At 37.3% G+C, this 19,198-nt stretch overlaps 1 protein-coding gene across 1 annotated transcript; it reads right to left on the bottom strand.

Annotated features, from left to right (window-relative positions):
• Positions 1–2,836: 2,836 nt before the first annotated feature.
• On the bottom strand, positions 2,837–18,388 carry ezh1 (enhancer of zeste 1 polycomb repressive complex 2 subunit). The gene is made up of 20 exons (XM_077213115.1): positions 18,067–18,388; positions 16,598–16,745; positions 14,593–14,712; positions 12,519–12,641; positions 11,999–12,116; positions 11,368–11,577; positions 10,720–10,822; positions 8,775–8,938; positions 8,379–8,470; positions 8,118–8,274; positions 7,158–7,339; positions 6,574–6,665; positions 6,426–6,454; positions 5,659–5,784; positions 5,196–5,374; positions 4,742–4,837; positions 4,413–4,494; positions 4,246–4,326; positions 4,088–4,172; positions 2,837–4,005 (listed from the first exon to the last, which is right to left on the bottom strand). The coding sequence occupies exons 2-20, from the start codon at positions 16,730–16,732 to the stop codon at positions 3,948–3,950; spliced, it is 2,232 nt and encodes a 743-aa protein (XP_077069230.1). The 5' UTR covers positions 16,733–16,745; positions 18,067–18,388; the 3' UTR covers positions 2,837–3,947.
• Between the last annotated feature and the right edge of the window lie 810 nt (positions 18,389–19,198).

Raw genomic sequence — 19,198 nt, 5'->3', positions numbered from 1 at the left:
GTATTTTAGCCTTATTGATGGGCCTATCAGGTACACATGACGAAAGTTTTGGAAACTGTTCTGGACAGACTGCACTTTTATAGTGTGGATCTTCTACTGGCTGAATGTGTTTACTTGTAGTTGTGGAGTCTACAATCTATAGGGCTTATATATTGATCCGGAAAAAAAAAAGTTAACAGACTGTTCCTGTTTTAGCTTTGGATCAATAATTGAGTGACAGAAACACTAAAATTACTTCTTTAGAAACAGCAATCTTAACATGTTATGGTGGATGTCCTAATATCATAAATTGCAATCTGGTTGTTGAAGGAAGTTCAAAACGAGACCATCTAGATTTTGGACCGAACTAGTCATAAACCAGCTGATATGTTTGCACAAGGTCATGAACGAAACACTGAGAAGTTCAGCACAAGTCTGGTTATTGTGCTCGAGAGGCTTTCACACATCCCAGACTGAAGTCCGTGGATGGAAGACTTCCGTGTATAAAGTCATGGTTTTTTATAAATTCCTTCATGCATTTGCTGTAGAACACCATTATTGCTGCTGCTGCTGCTTCTTAGCTGTTTTGATGGTGGTCTTACCCAGAGCTTAGATCACTTTCATCGTCTTTCAGGATGTAAAATTAGCTATTAAAACAAAAAAGAGCAAATAAGGTAGAAAACATATATTATCTTTAGAAGCTATGCATTTTGCATGACTACTGCACTTTTCATCGAAATGCAATAAGAAAAAGAAGAATCCGCTGCTTCCAGTGCCAGGCACATGTTCTTTAGTCTGTTTCTTTAACAGAGCCATAAAACCTTTTATCAAAGACTAAATATTCACCCACAGATTATGCTGTTAATGTATATGTATAAATAAAGTGTACTTCTCTTTTTATGTTTCTAATTTGTATAAAAAGGCAGGCAGGTGAGACTATTTTCAATAGACGAGTGTTGAATGAGTTCAGCTTTAACCTCATGACCTCTGCCAGGTTTCTAAACCTCCTCTTATGTCTCTTCTGTTAATCTTTTTTCTTCATGTATCCCTCATTCTTTTACTTCTTCCCTTCTATCATCCTTTAAACCAGTGGAATATAGACTTTCAATTCATTTTTACTTTGAAAAGAGTCTCGAATGAAGCATGACATGCTATTAAATTGCACAGGGATGAACACTTTTCAAAGTCTCATCATACTTGACATTTCTTTAAAAAGTGAGCATATTTCACCAGATTGGTAGTTTTTAAGTGAATGTTCATGTGATAGAAGACAGCGGCCGGTGTAAATGGCTGGTATTCAGCACTAGTTTGTGTGATGTATGTTTGTGTAAATGAGGTCTCTGTCAATGCTTTAACCAGCTGCAGATAAAATGAATGTTACCTCATTGGCATTCATTTAACTGGATGTTTGAAGAAAACCACATCAGTGATCAGCATGTGGAGGTCTGTTTGTTTCATTTGGAGAAATGTATCAATAAATTCGTGACATTCTCCTTCGGGATCCATTTTACGTGTAATACATTTTTCATTTCACTAATTCACTGTGAAATATTTTCTTTCTCATCTTTTCCAAATGCACATACATACATGCACTCCTGTTTGACCAAATCGGAAATTATGATATTTGTTGATCTTTGTACTTGGCGCAAACAATACCATAATTTACTTTTCAGTATATTACCATTCGAAAGTTTGGGGTCAGTAAGATTTTGTTTTCAAGGATCCATTAAATTGATCTGAAGTGACAATAAAGACATTTATATTGTTACAAAATATTTATATTCCAAATAAATTATGTTATTTTGAACTTTCTATTTATAAAAGAAAAAGTGCATCATGAAGCAGCACAATAGTTTTGAAAATTGATAATAATAAAAGCTTCTTGAGCAGCAAATCATCATGTTAGAATGATTTCTGACAGATCATGTGATACTGAAGAGTGAAAATTCAGCTTTGTAATCATCACATTAATAAATTACATTTTAACATGTCTTAAAATGCAAGTTATTTTTAATGTAATATTTAACATTATTACTGTTTTACAGAATTTTGGATCAAATGAATGCAGTCTTTGTGAGAATAAGAGACTCAAAGAATCTCAAAGACCCTGAACTTTTGATCGATAGAGAAAATAGCATCTGCTGAGGGTAAATGAATGTTTCTGATATTATTTCCTTTGTAGGATTCATGCTACCTTCCACTTTAGAGATACCAACACAAAGGTTGCACATTCAGTCTTATGTTGAGGTGATCGCAATCATCTTTTATTACCACTGTGCCCATGAGGTTGATTCAGGGTAATTGTAGGTCCTGTAACTGTTAAACATCTGCCGAAATAATTCCTGTGATAACGCCCAAGGCAAAAGTTCAACTAGCTTCATGAGATCAGACAAAAACATTATAATGCTATCCCTCAAAGTCTTACAAGGAGGCCGTTTCAGCTGTGTGGTCAGGTGTGACAAGGTGTTCATTTTGAGTTTTCTTAATTCTTTAGTTCTGGTTTTGATTGTCATCCTCATTGTAAATGACCATGACTGTAGAAACAACATCCCAAATGACACTTTAATAAAACATCTGAAGGAAACAGACTCTTTCAATAATGAATCATTTCAGACCGATGCAGACATAATTCAGTGTTGAATTAAACGTGTCAAACACATCACTACTTTTTCAGAAAGCTCTTTTCTGTGGGCTTCAATGTTTTGGGATAAATATAAAGCACAAAATAGTTCAGATAAAATTGCAACTAAATTTACAAGACACTAGGAATTATTTTCTCAGCATATAGTCCATATTTCCATTTAGTGGACATGTGAAGTGCTGTTACAATCTAGGGCATATTAAACAAATATGGTCATTTGGTTTAGCTCTTTATTTTACATAAAATGGTACAATGAAACCAAAACCCTAACCCTTGTTAGGTCTATTTTGTACACTCACTCTTAAAAAAGCCTGCTAAACAATATCCTTTAGCTCACAGTTCACATTCAGTCTGTCGGTTTATATGGTTACTTGTTTTGTTTATTTCTACACAACATTAACAATATTTAACCTCATACAGTTTAAGCAGAAATGAAGATTAACTGCCTTAGTGCTATGTTAGTTAGAATAGTAATCTGACAACATGAGCCAGCTTTGTGCAATACAGCAAGCAGCTTACAGCTGATAGATAGATAGATAGATAGATAGATAGATAGATAGATAGATAGATAGATAGATAGATAGATAGATAGATAGATAGATAGATAGATAGATAGATAGATAGATATGGAATGCAAGAGCAATGCACATTACAGTAACAGGCTAACATCAAATGACATCAGGTTGCAGACAAGTTTACTGAAGTTTTTTCTAGAAAGAGAAGATACTGACCTGACTGACTATAAGTGCAAATGTAACAATGAAATATTGCTTGATGTTTAGCACTACCGAATATTTTGACCAGAAACAACAACGACGGCTAGGTGTGATGCATTCAGTTTTCAGTTAGTATATATATTGAGCATATAGAGATTATAGCTATTTCAAAAGCCGTTTACAGAGCCTTTTGAATGGAGAGATTGAATGTATTACAAAACAAAAAAACTTCAAGACAATTGTCTGAACTGGCATTCTTCCTTCCATGACAGAAAAAATGATTCCATCTATCAATATCCTATGGTATTGGTGATATAGTGCAAATGTGGAGGAGTGGATTTGTTAATTTGAGGACGCCTTTTGGTTTCTTCAATGGCATTACAAACATCATCAAAAAAAAAGTAAACAAAAACTCTTGTTCAGACAATTCAGTTGAACCACAGGTTAAGGTAGTGACATCACCCTCTGAATGCATCCTCAGTTCGATCTGTAATGTCGTTACAAAATCATGCCCGATGGGAATTCTTAAATCTCACCCTCAGTGAAGTGCACAGCATTGTGGGTAGGCAAAAATGATACCAGCTAATTGCGGACACGCTCAAGATGCATATCTACACGTCGATTTCCCTCTCAATGCCCACATACTTCATTGCATCCGCTTGACTGTACCTAAGAAACAGGAAAAATAAAATAACGTCACAAAATCATCAATCTCATTAGAATGCATATATGAGTGTTTAACAAAACCTACCTGTAATCAAAAAAGAGCTCTTCTCCTTGTTGTATGGAGCGCTTGGCAAAGATTCCGATGCGGTGATCACCGTTAACCATGACAACTGCAATAATAACCAGTGTCAGACATGCTTAATAGCTTCAACTCAGTGTTGTCTTTATGATGAAATAAAGTACCTTTTGCGTAACAGTTGGGGTTGACAGAGTGGTTGGCGAATCGTATTTTATTCCCCTTTCGAGTGGCATCCACTACAAAGTCTGGAATAAAATGAAAACACTTGTGAAAACCGATTTATAATATAATATAATATAATATTATATAATATAATGAATCTAGCCAGTACCATTGTTCAAGTTGAACAGAAAGCTGGACATGTACTTGTCATAGATTCTGCCCCTCCGGTCTGCTTCATCCTGGGAAATAAGCTACACACACACACACACACACACACACACACACACACACACACACACACACACACACACACACACACACACACACACACACACACACACACACACACACACACACACACACACACACACACACACACACACACACACACAACACAACACAACACAACACAACACACACACATACACACAATGCATTAATCAGATCACTAAGAATGTAACAGAAGAATCACAGAATCTAATGCTTATTTCCACACACCTCTCCACAGTACTCAGAGATTAACTCGTTCTTCTGGGCTGGCTCTTTGATAAATGTACCCCACCCTGCAACATCAGATGGGGCCAGGAGCAGGTGCTGACAAACAGGTTAAACAACATTCACATGACTAAAGCATCTTCTTTATCTGTTATTTCCCTTTGATTATCAGCATGTACCATACTGGATGAAAACTACATCGATAGATAGATAGCAGTGGTGGACGAAGTACACAAATCAAGTACTTTGAGTAATAAAAGTATAGATACCCTATTAAAATATTACTCCAGTAAAAGTAAAAAGTACTGATTGATGCACCACATATATATTTTCTAGCCAGCACTAGTCAGAATTCAGCACTAAAAAGAAAGATTATTGCATACATCTGTTACACAGACAGATAGAGAGACACATGTGTTGAGTATTTCAGTCTCTTTGGAAAGTAGTTCATTCATACCTTCTTGAGTCCCCTCTGGATGCTGCAGTTCTTGCAGGAGACCAGTTTGCTTTCCCAATGGTCTGCGGCCCCACAGGTCATGCAGAGGTCAGGGTCACACTCCCGCACGGCCAGGTAACACGGACACTGCTTGGTGTTACATTGAGTCTTGCAGCGACAGCCAGGAAACCGATTCTGACCTAGAACCAAAACACAGAGCAAAACTAGGTCAGCGTGACCTGTGAATGTTTGAGATGTAACTAAAATAAAATAAATAAATGTTCAAAATGACAATTTAAGCAAAGGTCAAAATAGTATGGTGACTTTTTAAAGAAAATGTTTAATTTCTTCACTGCAATGCATCACTAGTGTTCTGATGTTGTTTTGTTGTCGCCCCCTAGTGGTGTGCAGATATTAAGGAACTCATAACTCATGTCCATACTTCATGTATTTGCACGCGCATGTTCATTTGTGTTAAACTCACACTCTCGATTGCACTGGCAGAATTTCTCACAAAAGTTTTGTGTCACCACACATGGACAGGAGCTATCACACGGGTGCTCAGGGTGGTCACATGGCTGATAATTGTACACTTGATTGGATGAGCTGTCTGCACAACAAACAGGGAGATAAAGAAGAGTAATAACCAAGGTTCCCATACAATTTGAACAAAGACCTTCCATTATGTTTCCAGTCATTTGTGAATGCTGCATAAAGATTTTAAAAAAAGAAAAACATACTAACATTTCTAACATTAACAGAGATAAATAAATGCTGTAAATTGTTGTTCATTATTTATTATAATGTTATTTCATAATACCTAATGCATTAACTGTTTAAAAATTAAAACCTTACTGCAATTTTGTATATTCAATAAATATATGTAGTGGAATTTAATATTTTAGAACTGAATTATATTGACTACAGATAATAGGCCTTTTGCCATTTTCTAACAAAATGTTAAGAATTATGCATTTTAAATACTTAAAATATATTAAATATTATGTAAAGTACTGAAACATTTAGAATATTATGTTAAGTGTTGTATAAGCTTTCAATGTAATGCACATAAACAAAACCGACCATTAATTTAATAATTGCAATAATTTGTCTGACTACTAATCAGCCATTATGTCATAATCGCCCCAAAATATAGAAATCTCCATGATTTTTCCTTCTGTTTGTCCATTCCTGAACCTGCCAAGCCACTGAAACCACGTCTCAGTCTGGTGTTTCAGTTGAGAGTCTTACCTTTCTTCAGCTGTATCTTTGCCCATAATCTATAAAAAAAAACAGAAACACTGTTGAACTCTAGTGTTCGTATTGTGTATCTTCATATGTTCGTATCTCGCATGAATCTGATTGGCAGGTGAAGGTGGAGGATGTCTGAACATCTTGCCTGTGCTTTCGTTTTTTCTTCTGAGGTGCGATCCCACCATCCTCCAGTGGAACACGGTGAATCAGCATCTCTTTCACTGCAAACTCGTAGACCTGACACAAACACACAGAGACATAAGCACAGATAGAGCATTGCAACATGTGCATTCCCCCACACACTTAATGGGCGTTAGTCAGTACTTTGAAACCCAACTGAGACGTAACCGCTAATTATCATGTTGATCTTTGCCATATGAGCTCGCGCACACGCACACGCACACACACACACACACACACACACACTTCTCTTCTAGAAAAAGATTTGGACCATTTCCTAAATAAAAGAAAAACAAACGATTTGAGGTAATCACATTTCCAGTTAGCCAAACCGAGTTCGTCTTTCTGGGAAAAACTCACAGGCACACATGTGCACACAGTCCTACATTTAAACAGTCTTTGCTTTTGAGTAAATTCTGTAGAACTTTCTGCACTTTCAATATAATTGCATTCACGTTAAATCCGCAGTAATGTACTCCTTTACAAAGCTACATTATCAAACAAAAGTTACATATTTGACCACCTGTTCTTTGTCATTTTTGAACATACCTCTCTACACGTCTTGGTGCCAATCAGTCGTGCAATAGAGCAGAAGTTGTTGTAATATGTGCCGTGCAGGACTCTAAACAGAGACTCCTCTGCTCCGCCCCACTGAGCAGGCGGCTTGGACTCCTCTGGTTTTTCGTCTCCTGATCTCAGTTTGGTGGGACTGGCACACCGAGAGTTACTCTCTGACACACGAACATTCACACAGGTAAATGTGAGGTTTTTATCCAAAACATTATGTCGGTCTACCAGTGTGTTGGATGAATCTTTACTAAAGTAAATCAGAACTGAATAGAAAAGTTAGGTGTCTCTTTTTTAAGATACTAATACTTTTATTCAGCAATGATGCATTAGATTGTGTACAATTAAATATGCAATAATAACCGATACCAATAAAAAAAAAAAAATCAGCTGATAACCAGAATGGTCATTTCGCTCATTTTATTATCCAACAGGTAAAAATGATAAAAAATGCCTTAGTAAGCAGGTAATAATACTGTTCTTGTGTTCCAAAAAACATTTTCAGTCTCTGGTGCAATACAGTCAAACAACTATGGAAGCTTGTTTCCGCCACACAATAAAACTTTTAAAAAGATAATTGCGACTTTATCTCACAATTGCGAGTTTACATCTTGATTCTGAATTGTGTGATATAAAGTTGCAATTGTGTCTTTAGATATTAACTCTAAATTCTAAGAAAAAAAAGTCAGAATTGTGACATAAAAGGTTGCAATAACCTTTTTCTTTTTTATTCTGTGGCGGAAACAAACTTCCATTTACAACTCACCTCAATGGGACAAGAGTTATTTTTTTATTATGGCACTTCTATTTTTAGCACTGGAAAGTTTGCCTGTGTGTTATTTTGTTATTTATTAACCCTTTATCCACTGTGACTGTACATTAAGGTGTGGATATGCACATTTTGTGTTGTATGTTTGTGTTTATGCACATTGGTGTGTGTACCTGAGGAACTGGTGGTATCGTGGTCGCTGTCTCCATCTTTTCCCTCCTCACCGGAGCCTGTGGGACCACATGAACTTGAGGGGTGGGGCTGTCGGCGTCGACGCCGGGGCCTTTGAGACTTCTGCATGTTTAGATCAGCAAACTCTTTTGCCCCTTTCTGTGACCAAAGAAGGGTGAAAAATAAAGATTATTAATAAATAAATAGGTTCTAATTCAATTATAAATTGACAGTAAAGTCATGAAATCGTTAGAAAACTATACCTGCAGCAGGAAGCAGTCCAGTCCACAGGGCTCTGTCTCCATTCGGATCTCTTTATTCTTCCTCTTATATACATTAGGAGAAGCATGGAAAGCTGAGCACAAACAACATGAACGTTTCATTTACGTCCATTATGAGAGATTCGATCACAGGTGGTCAGCACTAAATACAGTGTTAAACAAGGTCCAAAACCTCATTTGGAGGCAGTCAAAAACATGTGACTACATCCCATTTGTATCTTGGCTGACCACTTGTGATCAAATCATTTGAGACTAACTTTAATGGCTGTTTTAAACAGCTATCTGTGTGTTTGATTTACGGATCAAGACTGTACAATATGATATAAAACATCAATAATTTGCATTGTCAGACTAGAGAAGAACATTATAATGTCTTACGGTGCAAGAAGCAGTCGTATTTAAAGCAGCGGCGACAGAAAAGTGTATGAAAAGAGTGCAGACTTTGCTCTCTCTGAACAGATTTGGCAAAGGGGCCGTCCATGCTGGGCGTGCAGAGAGGAGGCAACTTCACAGGGATGGACGGCTCCAGGAGATCCTTATACCTGGAAGAGAGAGAGAGAGAGAGAGAAAAATACAGTTACATTATTACTTGCAGTAGCACCAAAACAAAATTGCAAATCTGAAACTGTGATATTCAGAGCATCGGGACGTCATGAGCTGTATATGAAAATGTGGGGTCCCTTTCTCGCCCTGACTGAGAATTTATCATTAAATGAGAAATACTTATCTACATTTAGACTGTTCAAAAGTTTGGGGTCTCATGTTCACCAAGGCTGCATTTATTTGATTTGAAAAATACAGTAAATAATATTGTGAAATATTATTACAACTTAAGATAACCGTTTTCTATTTGAATATAATGTAATTGAATTTTCAGCATCATTACTCAAACGTTTATTATTATTATCATCAATGTTGGAAACAGTTGTGTTGCTTAATATTATTATGGAAACCATGATTTGTATTTTAAGGATTATTTGATGAATAGAAAGTCCAAAAGAACAGCATTTACTTGAAGTATAAATCATTATAAATGTCTTTACTGTGACTTTTGATCATTTTAATTATCATTGATCATTTGTGAATAAAGGTAATAGAAAATAACCCCTAATCTTTGAATGGTAGTGTATGTGGGAGAACAGTGCATTATATGAGGATTTAGAGTTTGTGAATCTATTTGTCCTAGTTTCTTTATTTTTATGGTGTCAAAAATCTGTAGATACTTTTAGCATTAGTTCACCCAAAAAATTAAAGGTAACACTTTACTTAAAGCCTACTTACTGACCCTCGTGTTGCTCACAAAACATTATTAACAGCCGTGGTCACTAGTATGAACTGTAATTATGTGTATAATTTATATTTTGTATGTGTATTCAATGTATTTTTTGTTCCAAGAAAAAAAAGAAAGAAAGTTTGGGGTGAATAAAATGATGACAGAATATTTTGTTTTGGATGACCTGTCCCTTTAAAGTACTGAATTAGTTTTACAATAACAAACCAGGGCATTAAATACAACCCACAGATTTCCCTCAGCCAGCGGAAAGAAATAAAATGAGCACAGCTGGTGGAATGAACAATGATGACATGAAACCGTAAACAGTTGGACGATAATGCAGACTGTGACGGGTTTTTGTTTCCACTGCTGCTGCAAGTGCTGCACAGCCAGCTGACAGCAGAGCCAGAGGAGCTTCCCATGAACCTTCATTTACCACGGCTTTAAATTGGCATGACATATTCTTTCCTACTCAAGTGAAGAATGTGCATGCATGTTAGGTTTGCCATCATGGTTGTAAAGCTTGTTGAATAAAGGTTATTTGGGGGGACTGCATTGTTCACATTGTGTGCAACCTTGAGATTAAATCAAAATAAGTTAAACTGAAATTAATTGGATTTAACTGAACTGAAAATCCATCTAAAATAAGCTCACCTGTTTGTCCAAATAATGGAAGACAGTGTTCAGAATCAGAAAAGAAAGAAACATTTGAAAAGAGTTATTAAAATACACAGTTCACATGTACATATACTAAAGTTTCACTATTAAAGAGTTCAGATGTTGACAGATGCCTCGGGATCGGCGCACATGCTCTACATGTTGCACATTTGGGAGAGGCAGGTTTGAATCCGGCCTGCTTCACATTCTAATCTCATTCCATTCTAAAAGGGAAGTCTAAACACACACACACACACACACACACACACACACACACACACACACACACACACACACACACACACACACACACACACACACACACACACACACAAACACACACACACACACACACACACAAAAAGAGTTCAGATGTTAAATAGTGTGGCCTACTTGTTCTTCAGCTCCTCCATGGTGCCTTTGTATGGAAACATGGACGCAATAGCTGTGAAAATCTTGTCGTGAGGAATCGTCTTATTGGTGGACAGCTCTCTTACTGGTGATGGAAAAGCATGAGTAAAATCAGCATTATCCGGAATTTGACTTATAAAGTAAAAGCAGATTAACACTTAGTGTGTGTGTGTGTGTGTGTGTGTGTGTGTGTGTGTGTGTGTGTGTGTGTGTGTGTGTGTGTGTGTGTGTGTGTGTGTGTGTGTGTTTCCTCAGCTGTGGCGTAAGGGTCAGTGTGAACTGTAACGGGATTCTGGCCTAAAACAAACTGAGTGAACAAACAGGTTTACCCAGCTCTCACAGGGAATAGAGGCGACACTCAGAGCAAACAATTGCACGTAGACACATTGATGGGCAACACATGTGCGTACTAGTCTATTTGTTGTTCATCCAGTGAAATTCAACTGCAAATAAAAATAAAAGCCCTAATTCTATGGTAATTTTACAACATATGGCCATTAAACTTATTAATTTATTTTAGTCAGTAAACTCAACTTTCCTTTAAAAAATGAATACAATTAAATTAAATAATTTAAACAACAAATAATACCTTTTTTTTCTTTATTTTTTTCCTGTTCAAAACCAACTCACCTTCAGCAGTGCTCCTGTTTCTCTTGAAAAAGCCCACTATTGACTCCTCTGGTCCTTCTGCTGCACTTTTCTGCAAGCCTTTCTCATCCTCCTCCTCCTTATTCTCCGCTCTCTCTGTTGTCTCTTCCTCCTCTTCTTCCTCTGGGTCTGAGTATTGGCTCAATGCCTCCACCAGCTCCTTAAAGATCTCATCATTTATGAATCCTCCCTCTGTTATCAAGGTACAAGATACTTATGTACACCACACTGCCGGTCTAACATTCACAAACATATGATATATTGATATCACAACATGAACAGCATTGCATTACTATTGAAATGTTTAGGTTACTATTGAAAAAATGCTGTTCTTTAATCCTGAAAAAATGTTACGCAGCACAACTGTTTTCAAAATTGATAATAATAAGAAATATAGACTGATTTTTGATGGTATTATATGTTAGGATTAAGTGGTTGAATAACATAAGGTAATAACTGTCAAATAATTTTATAGCCATTTTTATTGAAACTTATTAACTTTCTTTACTCTTGTGTCTTTAAAACGTTCAGGTCTTTCTAGAAGAGATCGGTCCAGTTCTAGTGACGCCTCTGGTAATGGGTGTAAATACGTACAGTATTTTGTGATGCTCACCTCTGTCACCATGCACCCCGTCATAATTGTCAATAAGCTCTTCCAAGAAAGCCTCATCCTGTTCCAACACCTCGTCTCCCATGTAGGGGATATTATGCAGAAACGTCTCATCTTCCACCTCAGAGACAAAAAGAGGGGGAAAAGACATTAAGAGGGCGGCTGTGATTTTTCACTGCATTAGTGAGTTTTTTAAATGAGAGAGAAATGCACAATATTGTAAATGTGTATTGCGAGTGGGTGTTTTTGTATATGCCTATATTTGTGCCTGTACGCAAGTGTAGGCGTTTAAAGACGCACATCCTCCTCTACCTGAGAGATGATTTCAAAAACACATGCTTAGGGCTGTCAGAACATGTGAATGCACTGCTGCAGGGTGACCTACTTTCAAAATGACCATTGCCATAAAATTATGCTTTTCTCTCTCCTTCTTTTTCTGCAGACGCAGGCTGCTAATGGTTATCATGATTGAGTGCTTTTAATGTGTTAATGTGTATGTGTGTTTATTGTCCACATCTAGTACCATGAAGTTCTGCTGCAAAGGGGACCAGGAGTACATGAATGGTATCCCAGCAACAGTTGTCAAGGGACGCATGGCAACTGCCTGGTTCGGAAAGGACGGAAAGCCAAACTCTACCATGCACAACTGTGATTGGAAAAGGATAGGAACACAGGAAAACAGATAAGTTAAAGTGTCACACAAAACTATTAGAGAACTGTTATATACTGTTATATATATTAATTAGCCAATAATATATTAGTTGAATTTTAATTTTTATCAGATTACAAACAGATAACTGAATAAAAATAAAATAATTATCTACTGTTAAAGGAAATTTTCACCCAAAAATTTAAATTCTGTAATAATTTACCATCATGCTAATGCAAACCGAAATTACTTTCTTTCTTATCACGAAAACAAAAGAAGAAATGTTCACTAATTAAATTTATCACTCCTTTCCATGCAGTTTACAATAAATATATGGACTGAGGCTTTCAAAAAGGATGTACAAACATAAAAAAAGTAGTTTTTTCGATGCATGCAAAGTAATCAAAGTCTGAATTTTCTGAAGCCATATTATAGTTGTAAATTGCTTGAATCAAGTTGAACTGATGAGGGCTGATTTGTGGCAAAATCATTTCAATCATGAGTGAATTATTTAACCAGCATTTATTGGCATGGGGCATGGAATGTACATATGCTTGATTTTGGCGGACAAAATCTGCTACGCTGCTGAGCAAATACAAGAATTTGTTCACCTTAGTCAAGATAACATGCATAAAGTACTGCTGCTGCAAGAATATATTAATACCCCCATAGAAGATCTCTACAGGTGGCACTGGGGAGGAGGAGGGGTAAACAGAAGTTTTCATAATCATGCAGCAGGGAGATCGCAGGCTAGGGTATGAAATATATGTGGCCTGGTTGGCTAATGCCACTGCACTAGTCCCCTAGAGGAACAAATCAGTGCTCGGTTAGAGTTTCATGACTTTAAGTATTTAGACCAGTTTTGTGTACTAGATCAACTGATTCATTAAAAAGATTCACAATTCATACATTTTTCTCTCATAAACATAGCAATGAGATCAAAGGTGGATACCAAAACTTTTAGAGACTTATATTTTTTGTCTGTTCATCACTCAAAGCTTGTATGGCTTCAGAAGGAAAATAATGCACTAATCATACAGACCTTCTATGATACTTATATAATATTCTTGTGTCCTTTTTGAAGCTTTAAAGCTTCAGTCCCGCTTTACTAAAATTGCATGGGGAAAAAACAACTAGTATATTATTCTATACGTGTATTTTTGTTTCACGGGGTGGGGGTGGGGGGGGTATAAATAAAGTAAATAATGAAAGTTTAAATTTGGGGGGGGGGGGTGGGTACAAATGTGTACTAGTGGATATACATTTACAATTGTGATTTGTGATCATAATCCACTAATCAAAAAAATATGTATTTAAAGAACGTAGAGTATGGTATTGTTTTGCAGAGCTGTTGCATGCAGGATCCAGCTGTGCTGGTATGTGGAGCAGTCTCTCTGTTTTCCACAGAGAACTAAGCTTTGCTGTGCCTGCCGGCTGCTTTTATTGTGGATATCACAGGAGTTTTAGATATTGAGCGCTCACTTGGCAAACATACAAATACATTTTTGGCAACAGAGCAATTTTATAAAGTGAAAAGAAAATCCCACTTTGCTGCATTTTTACCGGTCTACTGGTGATATTTGCCCGGACAAATTAATTAGAGGGTTAACTGTGCCACACTCAGTCCATTAATAACATCATTAAGTTGATCTAAACACTTGTCAGGTAGGATATGATAAAGTGGATACTGCAGGAAATAAGAAGGCAAACTGTGGCACCTGATCTTGAGTCATTACTGGCATTTTGTTTGAATAAATTAGGTTTGGAAAATGGCAATGCAAAGCTGACTATGTATTGATTCAGTTCATAAATCAGCTAGAGGGGACAGTCTTGTGCTGAATTAGCAGCAGGTTCAATTCAAAGTAAAGCGATCTAGTGTCATGGAGCAGATGCAGGATGACTGACAGCGGTTAGTGGTAGTCAAGGTCCCCGGCTGTGTCATTCTTGCCTTTTTGTTGGGCAGAGAGGATGTGGACAGAGGAATCGACTGGATTCGGAGCTTGGACCATTCCTCATTCAGCAGCTCAGTTCTTCTTTCAATCTTAAGGCGATTCGACTGGAATAGAGCCTGAGAAAAACAAACACACACACACACACACACACACACACACACACACACACACACACACACACACACACACACACACACACACACACACCCTAATAGTTATACAGACTGAATTACATGCATTGCTACATTTTTGAAATTAGAATGGCATAGAAAAATATTGAGAAAAACAAAAGAAGTAGAATGGTGAAAAAATCTAAAATATGCACAACTGTTCAAGTTTTGTGGCATGTACGATTTTTTTCTGTTTTTGAAAGTAGTATCTTATGCTCATCAAAGCTGCATTTATTAAATCAAAATTACATTAAAAACAGTAATATTATTACAATATAAAATAACTGTTTTCTATTTGAATATATATTTTAAAATGTAATTTATTCCTGTGATCGCAAAGCTGAATTTTCAGCATCATTACTCCAGTCTTCAGTGTCTAAATATGAGGATTTGCTGCTCAAGAAACATTTAGTATTATTCTCAATGGTGTATATAGGCAGGAAGACGAAGACACCGAAGAATAAGGTTCCAACACAAAAGTTAACTTTTCATATAATCCCCAAAAGGTAACATCACAACAGGTAGCAGGTATGCGTTACACACACACACACACACACACACACACACACACACACACACACACACACACAGACAGTATAACAGTGACCAGACAAGGAGTGCAGGTGAAGGAACAACTTAAGTAGTAAACTCAAACGAGGATAAACGAAGAGCCCGCTGCAGCCGTAGGGGAGAAGGGACGGAGCGCAACGGATGGCCTGTATAGCGTAGGTGGGGTGACAACTGACCAACCGGTGAAACAAGGGAACCCGGTGAAGTCACTAGGCCGAGGGTCCCTAGTGGAGCCGAAGGTGGAAGGAGCCAGGACGGAGCCTACAGGTCGACAGACCGAGATGGAGCGAAGGGATTCGAGGCCGGAGGAGCCGCAGGATCCTCTAGTGCTGGCGCTGCTGATGGTTGCTCGGCCTGCGGCTTGATGTCCAGGTAGGGCATCTGCAGAGATGGCGGAGGGCTGCAAGCTTCTAGCAGTGACACGGCTGGAGGACTCCACTTTCTAGGCGATAGTGAACTCTGTCCTCTTGGCCTCAGGCTATGGCTCACACGTGGTCCCTCAACGTTTGCTGGGGGCTCTCGCGCCTTCTCCGTGGTCTTCAAGTTCTCATGTTGAGTGGGCAGATGAAGGCAAGAAAAAAAAACAGCAGAAAAAGAAAGAAAGCCTGTACTCTCCTGAGCCACCTCAAGGAACTTAGCGTTCAAATTCATGTTTGGTCCGGTCATCTTTTACGGTGTATGTAGGCAGGAAGAAGACGACGACGACACAGAAGAATGAGGTTTCAACTCAAAGTTTACTTTTCATACAATCGCCAACAGGTAGGTGCAGGTGAAGGAACAACTTAAGTAGTAAACTCAAACGAGGATATTTAATCAAACACAGCTGATGCATAAGAACTAATAAGGACGGTAACCAAGGAGACAGATGAGTGGCGGTAATCTGAACAAAGACACGTGACAAATTAAAACAAACTGAAAGTCCATGAAAACGAAATAAACTGAATTGAATGGTGACAATCTGTATATTTTTTTAAAGCTGCGATACATTTTTTTCAGAATCTTTGATGAATAGAATGTTGTTGTTTTTTTAAGGAATTTATTGAAATATAAATCTTTTGTAACATTATAGAAGTCATTACTTTTTATCTATTTAATGCATCTATGCTGAATAAAAGTATTAATTTCTTCAAAAAAAATTTTTGAACAGTAGTGTATAAAAAAAAAGAAAAATACTTAAAAGTACAGAATAAATTATAGTGAGAGGTCTGACAGAGTAAAAGTAAGAAGAGTAAAAGAAAAGCAACAGCAAAAGGCCTTCTACCTTGACCTCCTCAGCTTTGCGGAAGCGTTTCAACTGTCTTAATCTCATGTACTCAGACTTGACTCTCTTCTTCCATTCCAGCAGACTACGGGGAGGCTTTGCAGTGCAGGACCGGGGACCTGACACCTCCTCCATCGCAGGAGCAATGCTTATGTATGTAATAAAAAAAAACAAAGTTTAGCTCACATTCAGAAAACACTGACATAAAGCTGGAAAAAAAACAGAATGTTTAAGGATTTTATAAAATGTACAACAAATACAAGTTCATCACTGTCCAAAATGTATGTCCAAAATGTATAATACATTACACAATGTGTGTGTGTGTGTGTATGTGTTTAATATATATATATATATATATATATATATATATATACACACACACATATTTGAAATTTGGTCACTTAATAATAATTAGTAAGGTTGTTACTAATTGTTACTTTAGGTATTGAGTAGGTTTAAGGGATGTAGAATTTGATCATGCAGAATATGGCATTAATATGTGCTTTTAAAGTACTAATAAACAGCTAATATTAATATGTACTTTATTAGTACTAATGAACAGCCAATATCCCAGTAATATTTATGCAAATAAGCAACCAGTTAATAGTGATAATAAGACCCTAAACTAAAGTGTTACCAGAAATATCAGTCTAAAAAATTATATAAACTGTATAGACGTATAATAATTGTGCATAAAATGTATTAATATTTATTCGCATGATTCTATATATTCATCTTCATGTGAAACATATTCTCTGGGATGTGATAAACAGCACCTTCCGGAAGGGTTCCCGTCAGAAGTGACTCATTCTGTTTCACAGACACACACACTCAAGGGACCTATAAATCGCATGATTCAAACTTTATCATTCAGTAGTGACTCGACATAGTACTCACTCACTGCCCCCTGCAGTTCACAAAACAGAACTAGCATTCCGCATTATACACCATTTAAAGGTCTCCAATTCAGATTAGAATTTAAGATTAACGAAACTCGATAATCACTTAATGGAAATAGCAAGAACGCGTTGGATGTCAGAGAGCAAAACTGGTTATGCAAACAGCATCCAAGTGACACTGCACTGAAAAACACGCGCTCCACACGCGTACACACTGGAAGTGGGCGTGTCTCTCTCGCGAGCTCATATCACCACGGTGCGGCTAAGTGCGTAGTACACTTTTCACCATTTCTTAACCCTCAAATACTGTTTTCTCGAACTTTCGAGAAACTAAAATGAAATATAAAAGGTTTGAAAATGATTAGCGTAAGGCTACACGGGCCACGAACGAAAGTGTTCATAATGAAGGACAAGCGTCCGTCAACAACGCCACACGTTGAAAATATTTGCACGAGACGTTGTGAAGAAAACGATACACGCTGAGACGATTTAAACATGTCGTGCGCACGTGCTCTTTCTTTCTCGCACATGCTGGATAACGATACTCATCGCTGTCGCAGTTTGAAATACCTTAAGAGTCCCTGGCTTCTCCTTCCTTTAAATCCTCGCGAATCAGCTTCAAGTGCGCAGCAAAGAAGTCCGCGTGCCCAAAAACGTCCTAGTGAAAAACGGTGTCCTGGCTACAGACCCACTGCAGATGTCGGTGCCAGAATGTTTGTGTTGACGAACGCAGGGGATGTGAAGATTCCTCGGTCGTCCGTGAGCATGTCGAGATTGTAGTTGTACAGTTAAGAGCTGCGCACTTGGTTGGCACGGTCAAAGCACAGGGTGACGTCTTTAATATGAACATACTCCAGCTCTCTTTGGCTGGACCACAGGCTGCGAGTGCACTGTGGAGGAAAATAATAACGCAACTTATTTTCTGAATAATTAAAAGACTAAATACAAACATATGCGTGAGCTCTGACATTTATTTGTCAGAATTTAAAATGATAATTATTTATATATAATTTATATTAATTATTATTATTAGTAGTAGTAGCTAGTAGTCCCTAAAAACGTGCTTTATTACAATACAATTTTTTTTAAGTATTTTAAATATGAAAATGCTGGTGACAAAAACCAACGGCTGCCATATAAACCATTTAAGTAAGTAATGTGTTTATAGCAATACCAATACCTATGATATGTATAGGCGTGATGTGCACGTGTATATTAATATATGCAGAGACAGAAGTCTCCGCGCAAAGGGGCTTGGCTTCAGGATCCAATGCTTGTTGTTTTAGCACGGTTCCTTTGAGATCCGCAGCATAGCATACTGTTTTGCTCCAGCGAGCGAGGGCAGCGAGTAAGGCAAGCCGTTTTAGCATTAAAGGGATAGTTCACCCAAAAAGGAGAATTCGGATGTTATGAGTTTCTTTCTTTTGCTGAAAAACAATGAAGATATTTTGAAGAATCAGACGGTTGATGTGCCCTATATTAACGTCCATAGTATGGCAATTTTTTTTCCATACTATGGAAGTCAATGGAGCCCATCAACTGTTAGGTTACTGAAATTCTTTAAAAGATCTTCTTTTTGAACTATCCCTAATACTCCTGGCTCTACTAGTTGTAATTTAGGGAAAATTCCAAATCCAGATATCTATTATTCAATTTTGACTTGTCGTAATTGGAATTAAGATATCTAACATGATTCTGACAA

This window comes from Siphateles boraxobius, unplaced genomic scaffold (assembly GCF_051911475.1).
Source record: "Siphateles boraxobius isolate OS27281-9 unplaced genomic scaffold, OSU_SipBor_1 66, whole genome shotgun sequence".
NCBI lineage: Eukaryota > Metazoa > Chordata > Actinopteri > Cypriniformes > Leuciscidae > Siphateles > Siphateles boraxobius.
Note: the sequence above shows the minus strand (reverse complement) of the source record. Positions and strands in the feature narration are given on the sequence as shown.

Excerpts from the sequence above, each read along its gene's own strand:
- ezh1 (XM_077213115.1), bottom strand. The coding sequence starts at position 16,732 with ATGGAGGAGGTGTCAGGTCCCCGGTCCTGCACTGCAAAGCCTCCCCGT. Across the intron at positions 10,823-11,367 it reads AAACAGGAGCACTGCTGAAG|TAAGAGAGCTGTCCACCAAT; the intron begins GTGAGTTGGTTT and ends TTCCATCACCAG. Across the intron at positions 6,666-7,157 it reads GCACCAAGACGTGTAGAGAG|GTCTACGAGTTTGCAGTGAA; the intron begins GTATGTTCAAAA and ends TGTTTGTGTCAG.